We start from the raw sequence: 13102 nt of genomic DNA, 5'->3' as shown, positions 1-13102 counted from the left end.
AGCGCTGCTACTTTACTATTAATATTTTCATTTCTACACACACACACACACACACATAGTACTCTTTTTTTTTTTATTTTTTTGCCCACCATGTCAAACGCAGAGGCCAGCAAGTTATACGAAACTATAATAGAAGACGTGATATCCGACTCTCGTCAAGATTTTGAAAATATGGGCATTGATGAAGCCACACTACAAGAGTTGCGCAAGATTTGGTGCGAGAAGTTATCGGAATCCAAAGTTGGCAAATTTTCGTGGGATGAAAACGACGATTATGGAGATGATGATCCAGCTTTGCTAATAGGTAACGATGCAAGTGCAAATACAAGTGCAAATACAAGTGCGGCGGTCAAGGGAGAGCCAACTTCAACATCTCAGCTTGAAGAGTCTGCTAATGGTGGAAACATTGACTCTAGTGGCCAAAATGGGGATGTTTCTGGTGACGTTGGTGCCTCTGATGTGTTGAGTTACAATAATGATTTAGGAATAGAGTTGCCTCCAATTACAGTCAAAAAGGAAGGCAATGATGATGGTTTATCACTCCCGCCATTACCTCAAACCGATGGTACTTTTGAAATGACACTACATGTAAATAACCCCAAGCAAGTACTAAAGCTGCTACAAAAGAAATCAAAAACCAAAAGAACGAGACTGAATTTTCGCCAAGTTGATGGGACTTTGGACGATGATGATGATGATGATGATGTCGACGACAATGACGATGACGATGAAGATGGCGATATTTTCAATGATTCGGACGACATAAATTCGGACTTAGATGATGATTTAGAAAGTGATAAATCGGACGACGAAGATGGAGATCAAGAAGGACAGATTATGTTATGCTTGTATGATAAAGTGCAAAGGATCAAAAACAAATGGAAAGCAAATTTGAAAGAAGGTGTTGCAAATATCGATGGTAAGGATTATGTTTTTCACAAAGCTACTGGAGAATGTGAATGGTAAGTATTCATAAGACCAAAAAAAGAGAAAAAAGTGGATTGTTGAAACACAGTGTTACATAGAATAAACAGAAAAGAACAGTTTCGTATCGTATATATATACATATATATATATATATGTCGGTAAGTAAAATCAACAGCGCACATCACGAGGCAAACAGTTTACGATTTAAAAGTTTGGTATGTGCAAATCCAATACCTCTCGATTCGAATCTGAAATGGGTTTACCATTCTCGAAAATACACTCGAAATCAATCAAAATCGTGCTCAATACCTCAAGACTGATGTTCAATGTCGGGACAAACACAATACACACATTTCTCAAGTTCATTCGATTGATTTGATTTTGTGAAATGATTTGTCTAAGGAATTTGAAGATGATATAAGACAAATCGTAATTGATCTTGTCAATATTGTTTGAATCATTGAGGAAATCTCGGAAAATAAGTGCAATTTGTGATGGTGGCATTGACTGCGCATTGTTCAACATGAGATGGTTTAAATGGTGATAGGTATTTGCGCCAAGTATCGGATTGGGTAGTTCTCGCAAATAAGTCTTGAACAACCCAGACACTGTATTTATATCTGGCTTCAATGGGGTCTGAAACAAGTCCAAGTCGTATTGTGTATTGAATATATCCTTCAATTGTCGAATCGTGGACGCCGACCCACTCAATCGAAATATTCCTTCCTCAAAAACAGCACCGGTCCTGTTCAAATAATCCAAGCATCGATAGCAAATACTGGGTATATCACGACCCATATATTCATGGTGCGATAACTCGTATGCCTCCTCAATATCACGGCCAAATATAGACTTGGTGATATCGTTTCCAATATTCAAATCATCAAGGTATTGTTGAACAGAGTTGTTGGAAGTTTGGTTTGGCATGAAAGGCTGTGGTGGTGGTTGATACCCATTTGTTGATGGCGGTGTGTAAGTATGTTGCTGGGAAGAGCCAAGGTTCGAATACGGTACTGACTGTAGTTGCGAATCAAAGTATGGCGTCTGCTGCTGCTGCTGCTGCTGCTGCTGCTGCTGCTGCTGCTGCTGCTGCTGCTGCTGCTGCTGCTGCTGTTGCTGTTGCTGTTGCTGTTGCTGTTGCTGATGATGATGATCATGCTGTGACTGGTCCTCAGTCAATGTATCCTTACTTCTAAATGAAAAGTAATTTCGAAGCTTTGACTTCTTTGTCTGGTCCTCACTGGAGACTGATGCAAAAGTGGTGTTGTTTTGATCACTTGTAGAGTAGCGATTGCTAAAATCAGAATCGGTACCTTGGGTATAATTGTCGTACAAGAATTTCTTATCAAGGTCCGTCGGCGTGTCTGGGGAAATATATGTATTTCGGGGAGACGACTCGGCTGATTCCAGTCCTGGCTCGGTAAATTCGATCAATGCAGTCACCCAATCATCTCTTTCTTCGTCAGTTTCGGCACAGAAGAAATGCTTATTTGTCGTAGAATGGAGCTTGGAACCTTTTGGTGACTCCATAATCAAAAGTGCGTGCCTGTATCCTTTATCTTCAGCCACTGAATCAGTTGCTTGTCGTCCAATCTGTGCATTTCTCAATGATATAGACTCTTGAAGTTGACCTCCTGGAAACTGATAAATTTCAAGGTAGTGGCTCTCAATCTGGCACCATCTTATCTTCCAACTATTACCCAAACCTTTATACCTGCGCACCAAAAATCCTTCTTTTCTTGACCCACTTTTGAAATCATCGAGAGGATTCACAAAATCCAACGACAAAAATGTACAAATCTTGTACAACACCAAGCGTGGAATATGAGGCATAACAAATATCGAATTAAAGTATTTTTGCAAAGTCGACCGTCTTTGCTCAATCTTACTTGGAGTGGTTGAAACAAAGCTAGACTTGTCGGGTAAATTGGAAAGACCAAAATACTCAACTATGGGCCTAATATCATGATCAAATGCTGTCAATTGGGCATGGGTTTTACGAATCCGCCACATTTCCTTATTGGTTTCTCTGTCATTGATGGTCATCGTAATCTTTGGCTCTTCTGCCTTCTTTGCCGGGTTTTGAACAGTGGACGACGTGACGTGGATCGTGCTGACAACTTTGATAAATATCGTGTGAAATTCCTCAGGCTTTATAAACAATGCAGACTCATCCATTTCCATCTTTGGTGTGTGCAAAACACTGAAACTGGATCCTGGAGTTTGTGGACTCGAAAGATGTACGTTTTGTGCAGAAGAAGTTGGTGTTTGAAAAGCAGGCCTTGTGATATTTTGTTGTTGGGAAGTGTCTCTGTGGGGTGTGGATAGTTCTTGGTTCAGCACATTGCGAGAAGATGAAATACTCAATTCCGGTCTCAAGGGGAGTTCATCATCATCAATCCTCACTTTAGCTGAAGAAAACGATTCCGTCTTGCTTTCGTTGTCCAAATCTGGTGATAGCGGACCCTCATTGCCTGTAAACGTAGGAGCCGTAATGTTAGGTGGGGTATTGTATAATGACATGTTGCCTGGAGATCCATTACTCGCATGGTGTGGCTGTTTTAAAGGCAATGGTGGTGGCTTCAACTCAGCACTACTCTTTGAATTTGATAATACGCGCTGAGACCCAGGTGGTTTAATCCTGGAAGATTTGTACGTGGATGCAACACTACTAGTACTTCTCCTTTGTTTACTGTTTTGAGTGTACAATTGAGATGACGCTGCATTGCTCGTGTCATTAATTGAGGTTACCGAACCAGTAGGCTTCATTTCTTGACTTTGTAATGCATTTTCACCCACGGGCTCTGTAATATTGGCAGTGCTTTTTGTGTGATCCAGCCCAGAAGCATTGACTGACATGTCATCCAGTTGTACGCTTTTGGAGCCCTCCAGAGAAACCTCTTCCAATTCCTGTGTCTTATCGACGTCTCCACCCTTGTTTGACGATGTTGAATCATTCTTGTCCTCAGAAGTTACGCGTTCGGACGAGTCGAACGAGTCCACAACTGGAGATACCACGGTCTCCTGTAGCTCCTTGGAAGTTTCATCCTTGATGCGTCTTCTGCGGGCAGACCTCATAGGAACTTCGTAAGGAGAATCTGTCTCGGGTTGTGCACGTCTGTCTTCTGCTTTTGACAACTTGTCATCATCGTGCTGTTCAAGCAGCAAATTGGTCAAGCTGTCAGTGGTTTTATTCACGGGTAAGTTATTAACATTAGAAGTAGATGTTTGACGAGTTGAGTCAGCATTGCTGGTAACTGAAGAATATTCCGGTTTCATTACCCTAAACGAACCCTTTTTGCGAATTGTTGTCCCCTCTTTTTCCAAAGAGCCATTGCTATTTGCTGTTTCAGGCACGTGTGGGGTGATATTATGACTTCTCAACTGTTGTTGTAGTTTGTCAATCAACTTCAGCTGCGATTCAATTGTACTTTTTAGCTCCTGGCTTTCAAACAACAATTGTCCAATAAACTCTTCATCTGAGAGTGCTGTTCGATCGAAGCGCGGATCTGATGGTGGATACTCTGGGTGTGGGGTCTCGCTTCCTTTTGAAAGTGTTGTTGATGATGTCGTTTGGGGATGTTGTTGTCTGGTCTTGTTGTTCTCCAAAGTTGGAATGTAAGGACTGTTTAGTGTCTGCATTATTGATCACCACAGCAATAAACTTCCACCTGTTATCCCTTCTGCCACGGAGTAGCTATGTTTTATTGTAAACTCCCTCTTAAAGCGGTGAATAACACTTGCCTTATTCGTGGGGTAAGTGTCTGTGCACTTTGTTTTGTATGTGTTGTGTGTTGTGTGTATAGTGTGTGTGCGTAATTTTAAAAAAAAAAAGAAAAACAAAATTCGCTTACGTTATTATATACAGGATTGAAAGAGGATAACATCAGAAGACCATCACTTCATATACGATATCTATTAGTTATGAATGGGGTTTTGTTTGCAAGTGCATGAACGTATGTTTGTGTGGGCATATCTATCAACTCCACCACCCTTGTAATATAAAAACAGACCATAATTTTGATAAAACTTTCTTTTCAAATAAACTTATTAATTTCCGTTTTAGGAAATGACTCACTAAGAGAATTGAGTTTCAATCAAGCACTTAACACATTACCAACTCTTCATTGCACCAACCCACTAGAAATGAATGTAAGAGGTAACAAATTGCCCTTCTTAAAGGCACAACAATCTTATCTGTCCATTTTTTTCCTCACTTTAAAAGTCACAAGAATGTCGGACCCTTCAAGCTTTAAGGTTTTATTCAAGGGGGGGGGTATTGGTAGCGCATGTTGTCAGCCTCTCTCGTCAGCCGCTTATATTTTTGCAACAACTGGTTTTCACTCGCCTCATTGTGTTTCCCTCTAAAATACTTCTATATTGTGCTAAATTAAACTGTTTTATAATAAGATCTAGTATGTCTAACTGGCTTTTTAAAATCGTCACGATCATCAGTCTTTTTCCCCTTTGGAGAATCAATAACACCAACTCCACCATCCAAAAGATCCTTCACCATTCGATTAATGGGCTTCCCATTGATACTATCTTTCTCCTTAGACTGGTCTCGATATATGTAATTTGCCGGTAATATTGCATTAGGCATCATCGATCTCCCCAATTTAATAACTTCATTGGCCCAAACAGTGATGTCGCTCTTGGGGTTCTTATAGGGAGTCCAGTTCTTCTTGCATCCTTTAACTAATTCCTTAACAACTTGTTCTGATCCCCATGTTTGATTCCATAAGAGGTCGTCGTCATTGTTCAATCCAATAAGGTGTGAAAAAATCCCCGTTGTTAAAGCCCCATCACTATATCCCCCTTCAAGAAATGAAATCACCTTTCCCTCGGTGTGGATTTTGGCCAACTTAACCACATCCTTGGTGAATGTTGCATAAAATGATGTGGGGACATTAATGCCATGTCGCTGCATTTGAGGATCCTCGTATTCGGAAGCATCAAACCCAGCTGATATAATGATCAATGGTTTGTAAGCTGGTGGTGGTGTTGGTTTTTCCGCTTTGGGGTTGGATGATGCTGGGTAGAGATGTGGTTTTTGCAAGTACTTGTTGTACTTGCTCAACTGAGTCAAGTACTCTTCGTACTCTTGTTCATGTTGTTTTTGAGATTGGTTCAAAAATTGATTGGCACGGTTTAAAATCGCCACGTACTTCGTTTGATAATGTTTATAAAACTCATCTTCAGTATTCCAATTTTGCAAATGAACATTCCAAATATTCAAATCATGGTCCATTATACACGTGGATGCATTCTTGATATTTTCCTTTGTGGCAAATCCCAACTCAGTGGGGTATGACTTGACATCATGAAGTGAGAAATACCCGACTTTAGGGAACGTAGCAAACCTTTTACCATACTCATTACGAGGATTCAACGATGGGTCATCAACTTCGTCTTCAGCTTGTTGTCCATAATCTCCTGTAAAGCCAGCTCTTTCCCAACAGATATCTTGTGAGCCATCTCCATGATGCAAATCAATATCCAATATGGCACAATGGGTCACACCATATGTTTCAAATGCATATTCTATCCCAATTTGTACATTGTTTAGTAAACAAAAACCACTGGGTAGACAAGCATGACTGTGATGCCCCGGTGGGCGTATCACCACAAACGCTAAATCATGATTGGTCGACGATGACGTTGATGTCTCGATACTAGCACGAGGCGATGGTGACAGGGCCTTGAATAAACTATCAACAGCAGTTTCAATGGTGCCAATTACTCCTTCGATCGCATTTATAGTCTTTGGCGTAAGATAGATATCACCAGTATTCCAATCCTCGGGAACTTCAATCTCATCATTAGTCAACTTTTCGTGGCTTTCCAAGCATAGTTCAAACAACTTTTTGGGCCAATTTCGTCCATGGATTTTCCTTACATGTGATGCAAAGATGGAACTTCTTTTCGTTGAGTTGATCAATTTGTAGTAGAACGGGTACATTGTGATTGCCGAGGCTACTCCGATGCAACTTGCAAGTAAACGTTGAGGTCGTTCGAAAATCGTTGACAAGTATGACTTTGTTACCCATTTTCTTCCAAATGCATGTTCGGGACTATACGGAGACAATATGACCAATGTCTTTTCGGAACTACGCTGAAAACGAGGTGACTCTTTATGAATATGTGGATTTGATGCAATAAAATCACTAAACGTGTGATGATACTTGGTCAACTTTTCATCAATGAGTGCACTGGGTTTCAAAATGTCATGAAATTTTGGATCAAGTTTTTGCTCAACATAGTATTCTTCCAACCCAGGTGACCCAATTTTCTTGAATGCGGTCTTTGTCGGAAGTAAACTGTATCTTCTGTTGGTTTTAAATTTCGGTATTTGCTCTTCAAGTCGTTCATTCTCCTCCAACTCTTCAATATCCACCATACTCGCCGTATCTCGAGTATAGTTGACGGTTGAGTTGGGCAACACGGTATGGTCGATGGATATGTCATTATCTTCATACTCAGTGGTACTTGGTTTGATTGTCAAGGTGGTTTCAAACGCTTCAATTAATGAATCCTCGCTATCATTTCGCTGAAGGGGGGCTTTCATTTGACGTGACATCGGGAATCGAGTTATTATGGTGCTATTTCTCCCTTTTTATGTCGAGACCGCTTTGTCGTGAACTCAAGGATGATAATTTGCAAGAAGGAAGGATCTATGTGAAAAGACTTTTGCTCTGATATATCCTCTACTTTCGACTGCTTCCAACAAGAATTACAATGCACTTTCGCAAACAAAAAAATGATTCAATGTTCTTTAATTACACAAAAAAAAAACTTCAGATGCGGAGGAACAGAACACCAATTGCATTTGACAGGTGTATTTGACAAGCGTGTTTAAACAATATCATTGTGATCCAAGAGGTTAAAGTGTAAGACTCTCAGCAGTTTAGATGTTGGCTTACATTCAAGGGGCACGTATTGACTTTATCTCTCATGTAACATTCTCCAATGATTGCTATATATATATATATATGACAAAGAGTGTTTTTTGTTACTCCAAGTCCAAATTTCGCGTTTGTTAATTTTAACTCCTTTGAACTGAATATACACACAACTCGACTTCGCATTATTCTCAATCTCCTTTTATGATCTACGGAAGATACTAGGTTTCACCTCTTGCAACAGCATCCTTGGAGCTTCTCCAACGTTGTGTCTCCTCTTCTTCAATACATTTTCAATGAATGCTTCACCTGCCTTGTATGAAGATCTAACCAATGGTCCACTAGCAACGTAAAGGAACCCCATTTCTAATGCCACGTCTCTCCAGTAATCAAACTTTTCCGGTGTCACATACTCCACTACCTTCATGTGTCTCTTTGTGGGTCTCATGTATTGACCAAATGTCACCACATCACATCCAATTCCACGTAGGTCCTTCAAAGTGGCCACAATTTGTTCATCAGTCTCTCCAAATCCCAACATCAACGACGTTTTTGTAATCAATGATGGTTTCGTTTCCTTCGCCGTCCTTAACACTGCCAATGATTGTTGGTAAGTTGCTCTCCTGTCTCTAATATGTGGTGTTAATGCCTCCACCGTTTCCATATTGTGCGCATACACATCCAATCCCGACCCCGCCAAAACCTTAACCATTTCCAAATCACCCCTGAAATCACCGCCCAAAACTTCAACTAGTATTTGTGGAGCTTTCAATTTTATCTTTTCAACTGTTTCCCGCAAATGATGAGCACCACCATCAATCAAATCATCTCTATCCACAGTAGTCAACACAACGTATCCCAACCCCCATCGACTAATAGCTTCAGCTGTGTTTTCTGGCTCCATTGGATCGGGTTTACCTGGAGCTCGACTAGTCTTCACTGAGCAAAACCTACATCCTCTAGTGCATGTATCTCCCAACAACATGATTGTGGCAGTAGCTTCGGATTTTTTACCACCCCAACATTCACCTATATTGGGGCACTTGGCTTCTTCACAAACGGTTGAAAGCTTCAATTCACGAACATCTTTCTTCACGTTATGGAAGGATTTACCTTTGGGAATGGGGACTTTCAACCAGCTTGGCAATTTGGCATTGGGGTCTTTTCTTGCCAATTCTAATGGATCTTCAAGCATATCTTTGGCCTTACCACTGACGAAATCGTCGAATGATGGACCGGTGTTGAGCTTGTCGGTGAAGAAAGTACGCTTTCTCTTTGGTTGTTTTATTGTGGTTGTCTCGGTAGTAGATGCCGATGCTGACGAAGCGTCAGTGGCTAGTAATCTCACAGTGTTGGTTGTCGAAAGACGCAAATTTGAAGCTTTGGAAACATTTCTTGATATCATACTGGAGAAAGTTGGTGCTTTCGTGTGAATATTATCCTGTTAATTGTAATCTTTGTATTTTCGGAGTACTGTGGATTTGGTCTTTCGATGGAGATTTTCTGTTGAGAAAAAGATTTTGTTTTTTCTTTTCGATTAGAAGTCAAGAACCCCGGTGAGATATACAAATTGACTCTGTTAAACATACAAGACTTAAACTACTGCTACAGCAAAAAGTTTTTTACACGAAGTCATCTGTAAAAAGAAAAGGGAGCGTTCCTATTTGTAATCTATAGTAAACGGTGTATTTCATCATCTTTGAATTGTGACAAGCTGTCCAAATTAGACCACCATTTGAACAAAAAGGTCTTGCAAATCAATTTAAACCATGGTGTGAACACCAAGGTTTTGTCTTCAAACATTTGATTCAATTCTTCAGCACTCACATACTTGTAGTCCTTAACCTCATTGTGATTAGCATTCAATGTTATGTCATTCTTGGTTTTCAAAATCAAAATGTAATCGATCTCATGTTCACCCCATGGACTTCGTTCATCCCCACTAGGTGCTTTGTAATGGATTCTCGTCAAATAAGTAAAGTTTTCAATAGGGACACCTGTCAATGGGATACCCAACTCGTGGTCCAATTTTCTTTGTGCTGCAACTTTGGCGCCTTCAACGGCGGTAGCCAAATCGTTGACATCATTAGATGCAGTAGTATTAGTGGTGGTGCTGCTGCTGCTGCTGGTGTTGGTGTTGGTGTTGGTGTTTATGCCTAATTCACTAGGTACACATAATGGATGTGAACAACAAGTGTTTGTCCACATGGCAGGGAAAGTAATTTTTTCATCAGCACGTTGTTGCAACAAGAGTTTACCGTCTTCATTAAACAAAAACACTGAAAATGCACGATGTAATAAACCTTGATTGATATTGTCCATAATGTGACACAACTTCTTGGTTCCTGCACCAAGTGGCTTATCATTGTAATCTAATATGATGCACAATTCTTCCATTAGTCTAATTTGTTCTTCATCATGGCCAGTAAATAAATCAGAGTCTTGACTAGCGGTGTTCGATGATGAGTCAGACCCGGCTGATCTAGGAATACCAGAAATCTTCTTCAAAGGAGTAATTTCAGACCATTTCGTTAATATTTCCTCAGGTGAGAGACTGGCTACCAATTTAGCGTACTCTGAGGATGCTGCTGCTGGTGATGCTGCTGGTGATGCTGCAGTTGGTGAAGATGAAGATGAAGGAGACATGATTGTGGAAAAAAACAAAATATATGCTAAGCTGTGTGCCAAGTGTGATGTATATTTCACTGTCTGCTCTTGTGGTGAAAGGACCAGTGTTGATAAGTTTTGCACTCCTTTGAGGTTTGACTTAACTTTGGACTCAAAAGATAATACGAAGATGGAAGAAAAGAAACGTAAAAAAAAATTGAAAACAAAAATTAAATTGACATGGTAGCATTAGTTAACGTTTCTGTGTCAATCTCGTTTAACATGATAAACTCGGTAACCATTAGCCTTGTATACGAGAGACAACGAGATCATATACGAAACACCCCACAGGCAAAGGTAATCCTTTGGGAAACTCCCGTTTCTATATTTTGGTACTAGTAATCACGGGTCCCCTTTAAACAAACGATTCGGAAATCAGTTTCCCCCCCCTCCCCTTCTTACCGCGTCGGAAAGTCTGAAACTCAAAGCTATCGTACCTTTCTTAATACTCAAAAAAGAAGCATCATTACACCTTGTTTGTATCAGTTGCAAGTGCTTGAAAGTTGGTGTACTACTTCTTTCCAGCAAGTCCAATTATATTACCTGTCAATCAAATTTACTCTATCGCTCGTGTTATATGCAGTACTTTATATTGCCTTCGGTTTTCTAAAAATTTTTCAACAAATATGTATCTTTTTCCACGTAACAAATAAAATCAGTCCTTTTGATCTTTACAGATTAATTCTACAATTTCACAATTAGTACTGAGCTACTAAAGGGTCCAACTATAACCTTTTGTTTGTTTGTCTTCTAATCTACTTGATTTGAATTAGATTTGCCTTATCCTTCCCCCCTTACCCCCCCCCGTTCACGACCCTTTTTTTTTGCCCTGTTTTTACTACCAAGAAAATGTCTGCTGGTTCAACTTCCACCACCACTGCTACTAATGCAACCACTCCCCCATCATCCTCGTCTTCTTCCACTCAAAGAAAGTTCATCAAACGTCCAGATGACAAAGCCATGAAGGAAGAAGTTGAAGCTTTGAAGAAGGAGATCAAGAAATTGGATTTGACCAATAACGAATTGAATGCACAAATCCAGAAATTACAAATTGATCAAAAAGTCATGGATGAAAGAAACAAGTTGCAAGCTGAGTTAAAGACTTTAATTTCCAAACAATCGTCCGCCAAGAATGAGAGAAACAATATCAACGAACAAATCAAGTCTATTGATTCTTCAATGAAGAAGAAGATTGCTGAAATTCAACAACAAACCTCCAAGAACAATTTCAAAAACGTTGCTGAAATCGACGCCAGAATTGATTCGTTGGATAAGGCCATTGACGCAGGAAACTTGAAGTTGGCTGATGAGAGAAGATTTGTCAAGGAAATGAGTGCTTTGCGTAAATTGCGTAAAGATTTCGGATCAATTGAAAAAATTCAAGCTTCAATTGATCAAGATAAGGAAAAGATTGCTGATTTGAAGAAGAAGTTGCAAGGAACTCATAATAAGGAAGTCCAAGCTCAATTTGAAACCATTCAAAAGAAATTGGATGAAATTAATGAGTCTAACAAATCAACCATATCCAAGAGAAACAAAATTTATGATCAGAGATCAGAAATCAAAAAGGAAAAAGATGCCAAATATGATCAAATTAGAAAATTGAGAAGTGATTTTGACGCCAAGTTTGAACACTTCAAAAAGCAAATGGAAGAAGAAAGACAAAAGAGGGAAGAAGAGTACAAGGCTCAACAAGCTGAGAGAAAGCAAGCTAAGTTGAAACAAAGAGCCGAACAAGAATTGGCCGATGCTTCCATCCCTGCATTCACTGCCGAAATCAACTCTATCCACAACTTGTTGTCCTACTTTGATCCATCTTATGTCAAGCCAGCCACCACCAACGCCGCCACTGCCAACAACGCATCACTTTCATCCAATGGATCATCAATCCCATCAACCACCAAGAACCAAGCTAGAGTCATTGAGTTTCCCGAAGACTTGGTTGTTGTCAAGAAGGAACAAGATGATTTCTTTACTGGAACCAAGAAGAAGGGCAAGAATGCTAAAAAGCATAGTGGTAAAAAGAATTTCACCGTTGCACCCGAAATCATTGTTGCATTGAGTGATTTGACCATTCCTTATCCATTGAAGGAGGAGAATGTTCCTGAAACTATCAAGACTTTGAAGGAAACCTTGGATGCATTGCAAGAGAAGCAAGAAGAACAGACAAAGGTTAATATTGAAAGGGCCAAGGCTAAGATTGCCAAGTTTAAGGAAGACGATTTTGAGGATGAGGAGCAAGATGATGAGGAAGAAGACCAAAATTAGATGAGTTTGCGGGAGGGAGAAAAAAAAGAAAAAAAATAAAAAGTAAAAATAATAAGAGAAGCTAGAATTTAGTTAGTAGAGCATCAGTCCCAAACGAAAGTATATAATTACAGTCATAGTTTTTAATGTCAGTATATAATAGCATTTTCATAGAAGTTCAGAAACACAGTGTAATAAGTGAGGTGGAAAAAAAAAAAAAAAAGAAAGTTGCAAGAAGTTGTGGTAGCGTAGATTTTTTTTTTTGCCTGATGAGCATCTGGAAAATTCAATTTGTACAGAATAGGAAAGCCACTTCCCCCCCCTCCCCCCTCCCACGTAAATCACTTCATCAACATAGC

The 13102-nt window shown here is 39.8% G+C and overlaps 6 protein-coding genes across 6 annotated transcripts; 2 read left to right on the top strand and 4 right to left on the bottom strand. All coding sequences in view use genetic code 12, as the record gives it.

Annotated features, from left to right (window-relative positions):
* Nucleotides 1–90: 90 nt before the first annotated feature.
* On the top strand, nucleotides 91–966 carry KGF57_004023 (transcription initiation factor IIA large subunit; the record flags this gene model as incomplete). Its single annotated transcript, XM_051753502.1, has 1 exon — nucleotides 91–966. The coding sequence occupies one exon, from the start codon at nucleotides 91–93 to the stop codon at nucleotides 964–966; it is 876 nt and encodes a 291-aa protein (XP_051607444.1).
* Nucleotides 967–1131: 165 nt separating this feature from the next.
* On the bottom strand, nucleotides 1132–4569 carry BEM3 (Bem3p; the record flags this gene model as incomplete). Its single annotated transcript, XM_051753501.1, has 1 exon — nucleotides 1132–4569. One exon carries the CDS (start codon nucleotides 4567–4569, stop codon nucleotides 1132–1134), a length of 3438 nt encoding a protein of 1145 aa, XP_051607443.1.
* A 748-nt stretch (nucleotides 4570–5317) lies between these two features.
* Nucleotides 5318–7495, bottom strand: HOS3 (histone deacetylase; the record flags this gene model as incomplete). Its single annotated transcript, XM_051753500.1, has 1 exon — nucleotides 5318–7495. The coding sequence occupies one exon, from the start codon at nucleotides 7493–7495 to the stop codon at nucleotides 5318–5320; it is 2178 nt and encodes a 725-aa protein (XP_051607442.1).
* A 536-nt stretch (nucleotides 7496–8031) lies between these two features.
* LAB5 (putative lipoate synthase) lies at nucleotides 8032–9234 on the bottom strand (the record flags this gene model as incomplete). The annotated part of the gene is made up of 1 exon (XM_051753499.1): nucleotides 8032–9234. One exon carries the CDS (start codon nucleotides 9232–9234, stop codon nucleotides 8032–8034), a length of 1203 nt encoding a protein of 400 aa, XP_051607441.1.
* Nucleotides 9235–9500: 266 nt separating this feature from the next.
* On the bottom strand, nucleotides 9501–10475 carry IDI1 (isopentenyl-diphosphate delta-isomerase; the record flags this gene model as incomplete). Its single annotated transcript, XM_051753498.1, has 1 exon — nucleotides 9501–10475. One exon carries the CDS (start codon nucleotides 10473–10475, stop codon nucleotides 9501–9503), a length of 975 nt encoding a protein of 324 aa, XP_051607440.1.
* Nucleotides 10476–11345: 870 nt separating this feature from the next.
* BFR1 (Bfr1p) lies at nucleotides 11346–12764 on the top strand (the record flags this gene model as incomplete). The annotated part of the gene is made up of 1 exon (XM_051753497.1): nucleotides 11346–12764. The coding sequence occupies one exon, from the start codon at nucleotides 11346–11348 to the stop codon at nucleotides 12762–12764; it is 1419 nt and encodes a 472-aa protein (XP_051607439.1).
* Between the last annotated feature and the right edge of the window lie 338 nt (nucleotides 12765–13102).

This window comes from Candida theae (genome assembly GCF_024610275.1).
Source record: "Candida theae strain CBS 12239 chromosome Unknown scaffold23, whole genome shotgun sequence".
NCBI classification, from domain to species: domain Eukaryota; kingdom Fungi; phylum Ascomycota; class Pichiomycetes; order Serinales; family Debaryomycetaceae; genus Lodderomyces; species Lodderomyces theae.
This window is presented reverse-complemented; position numbering and strand designations above follow the sequence as displayed.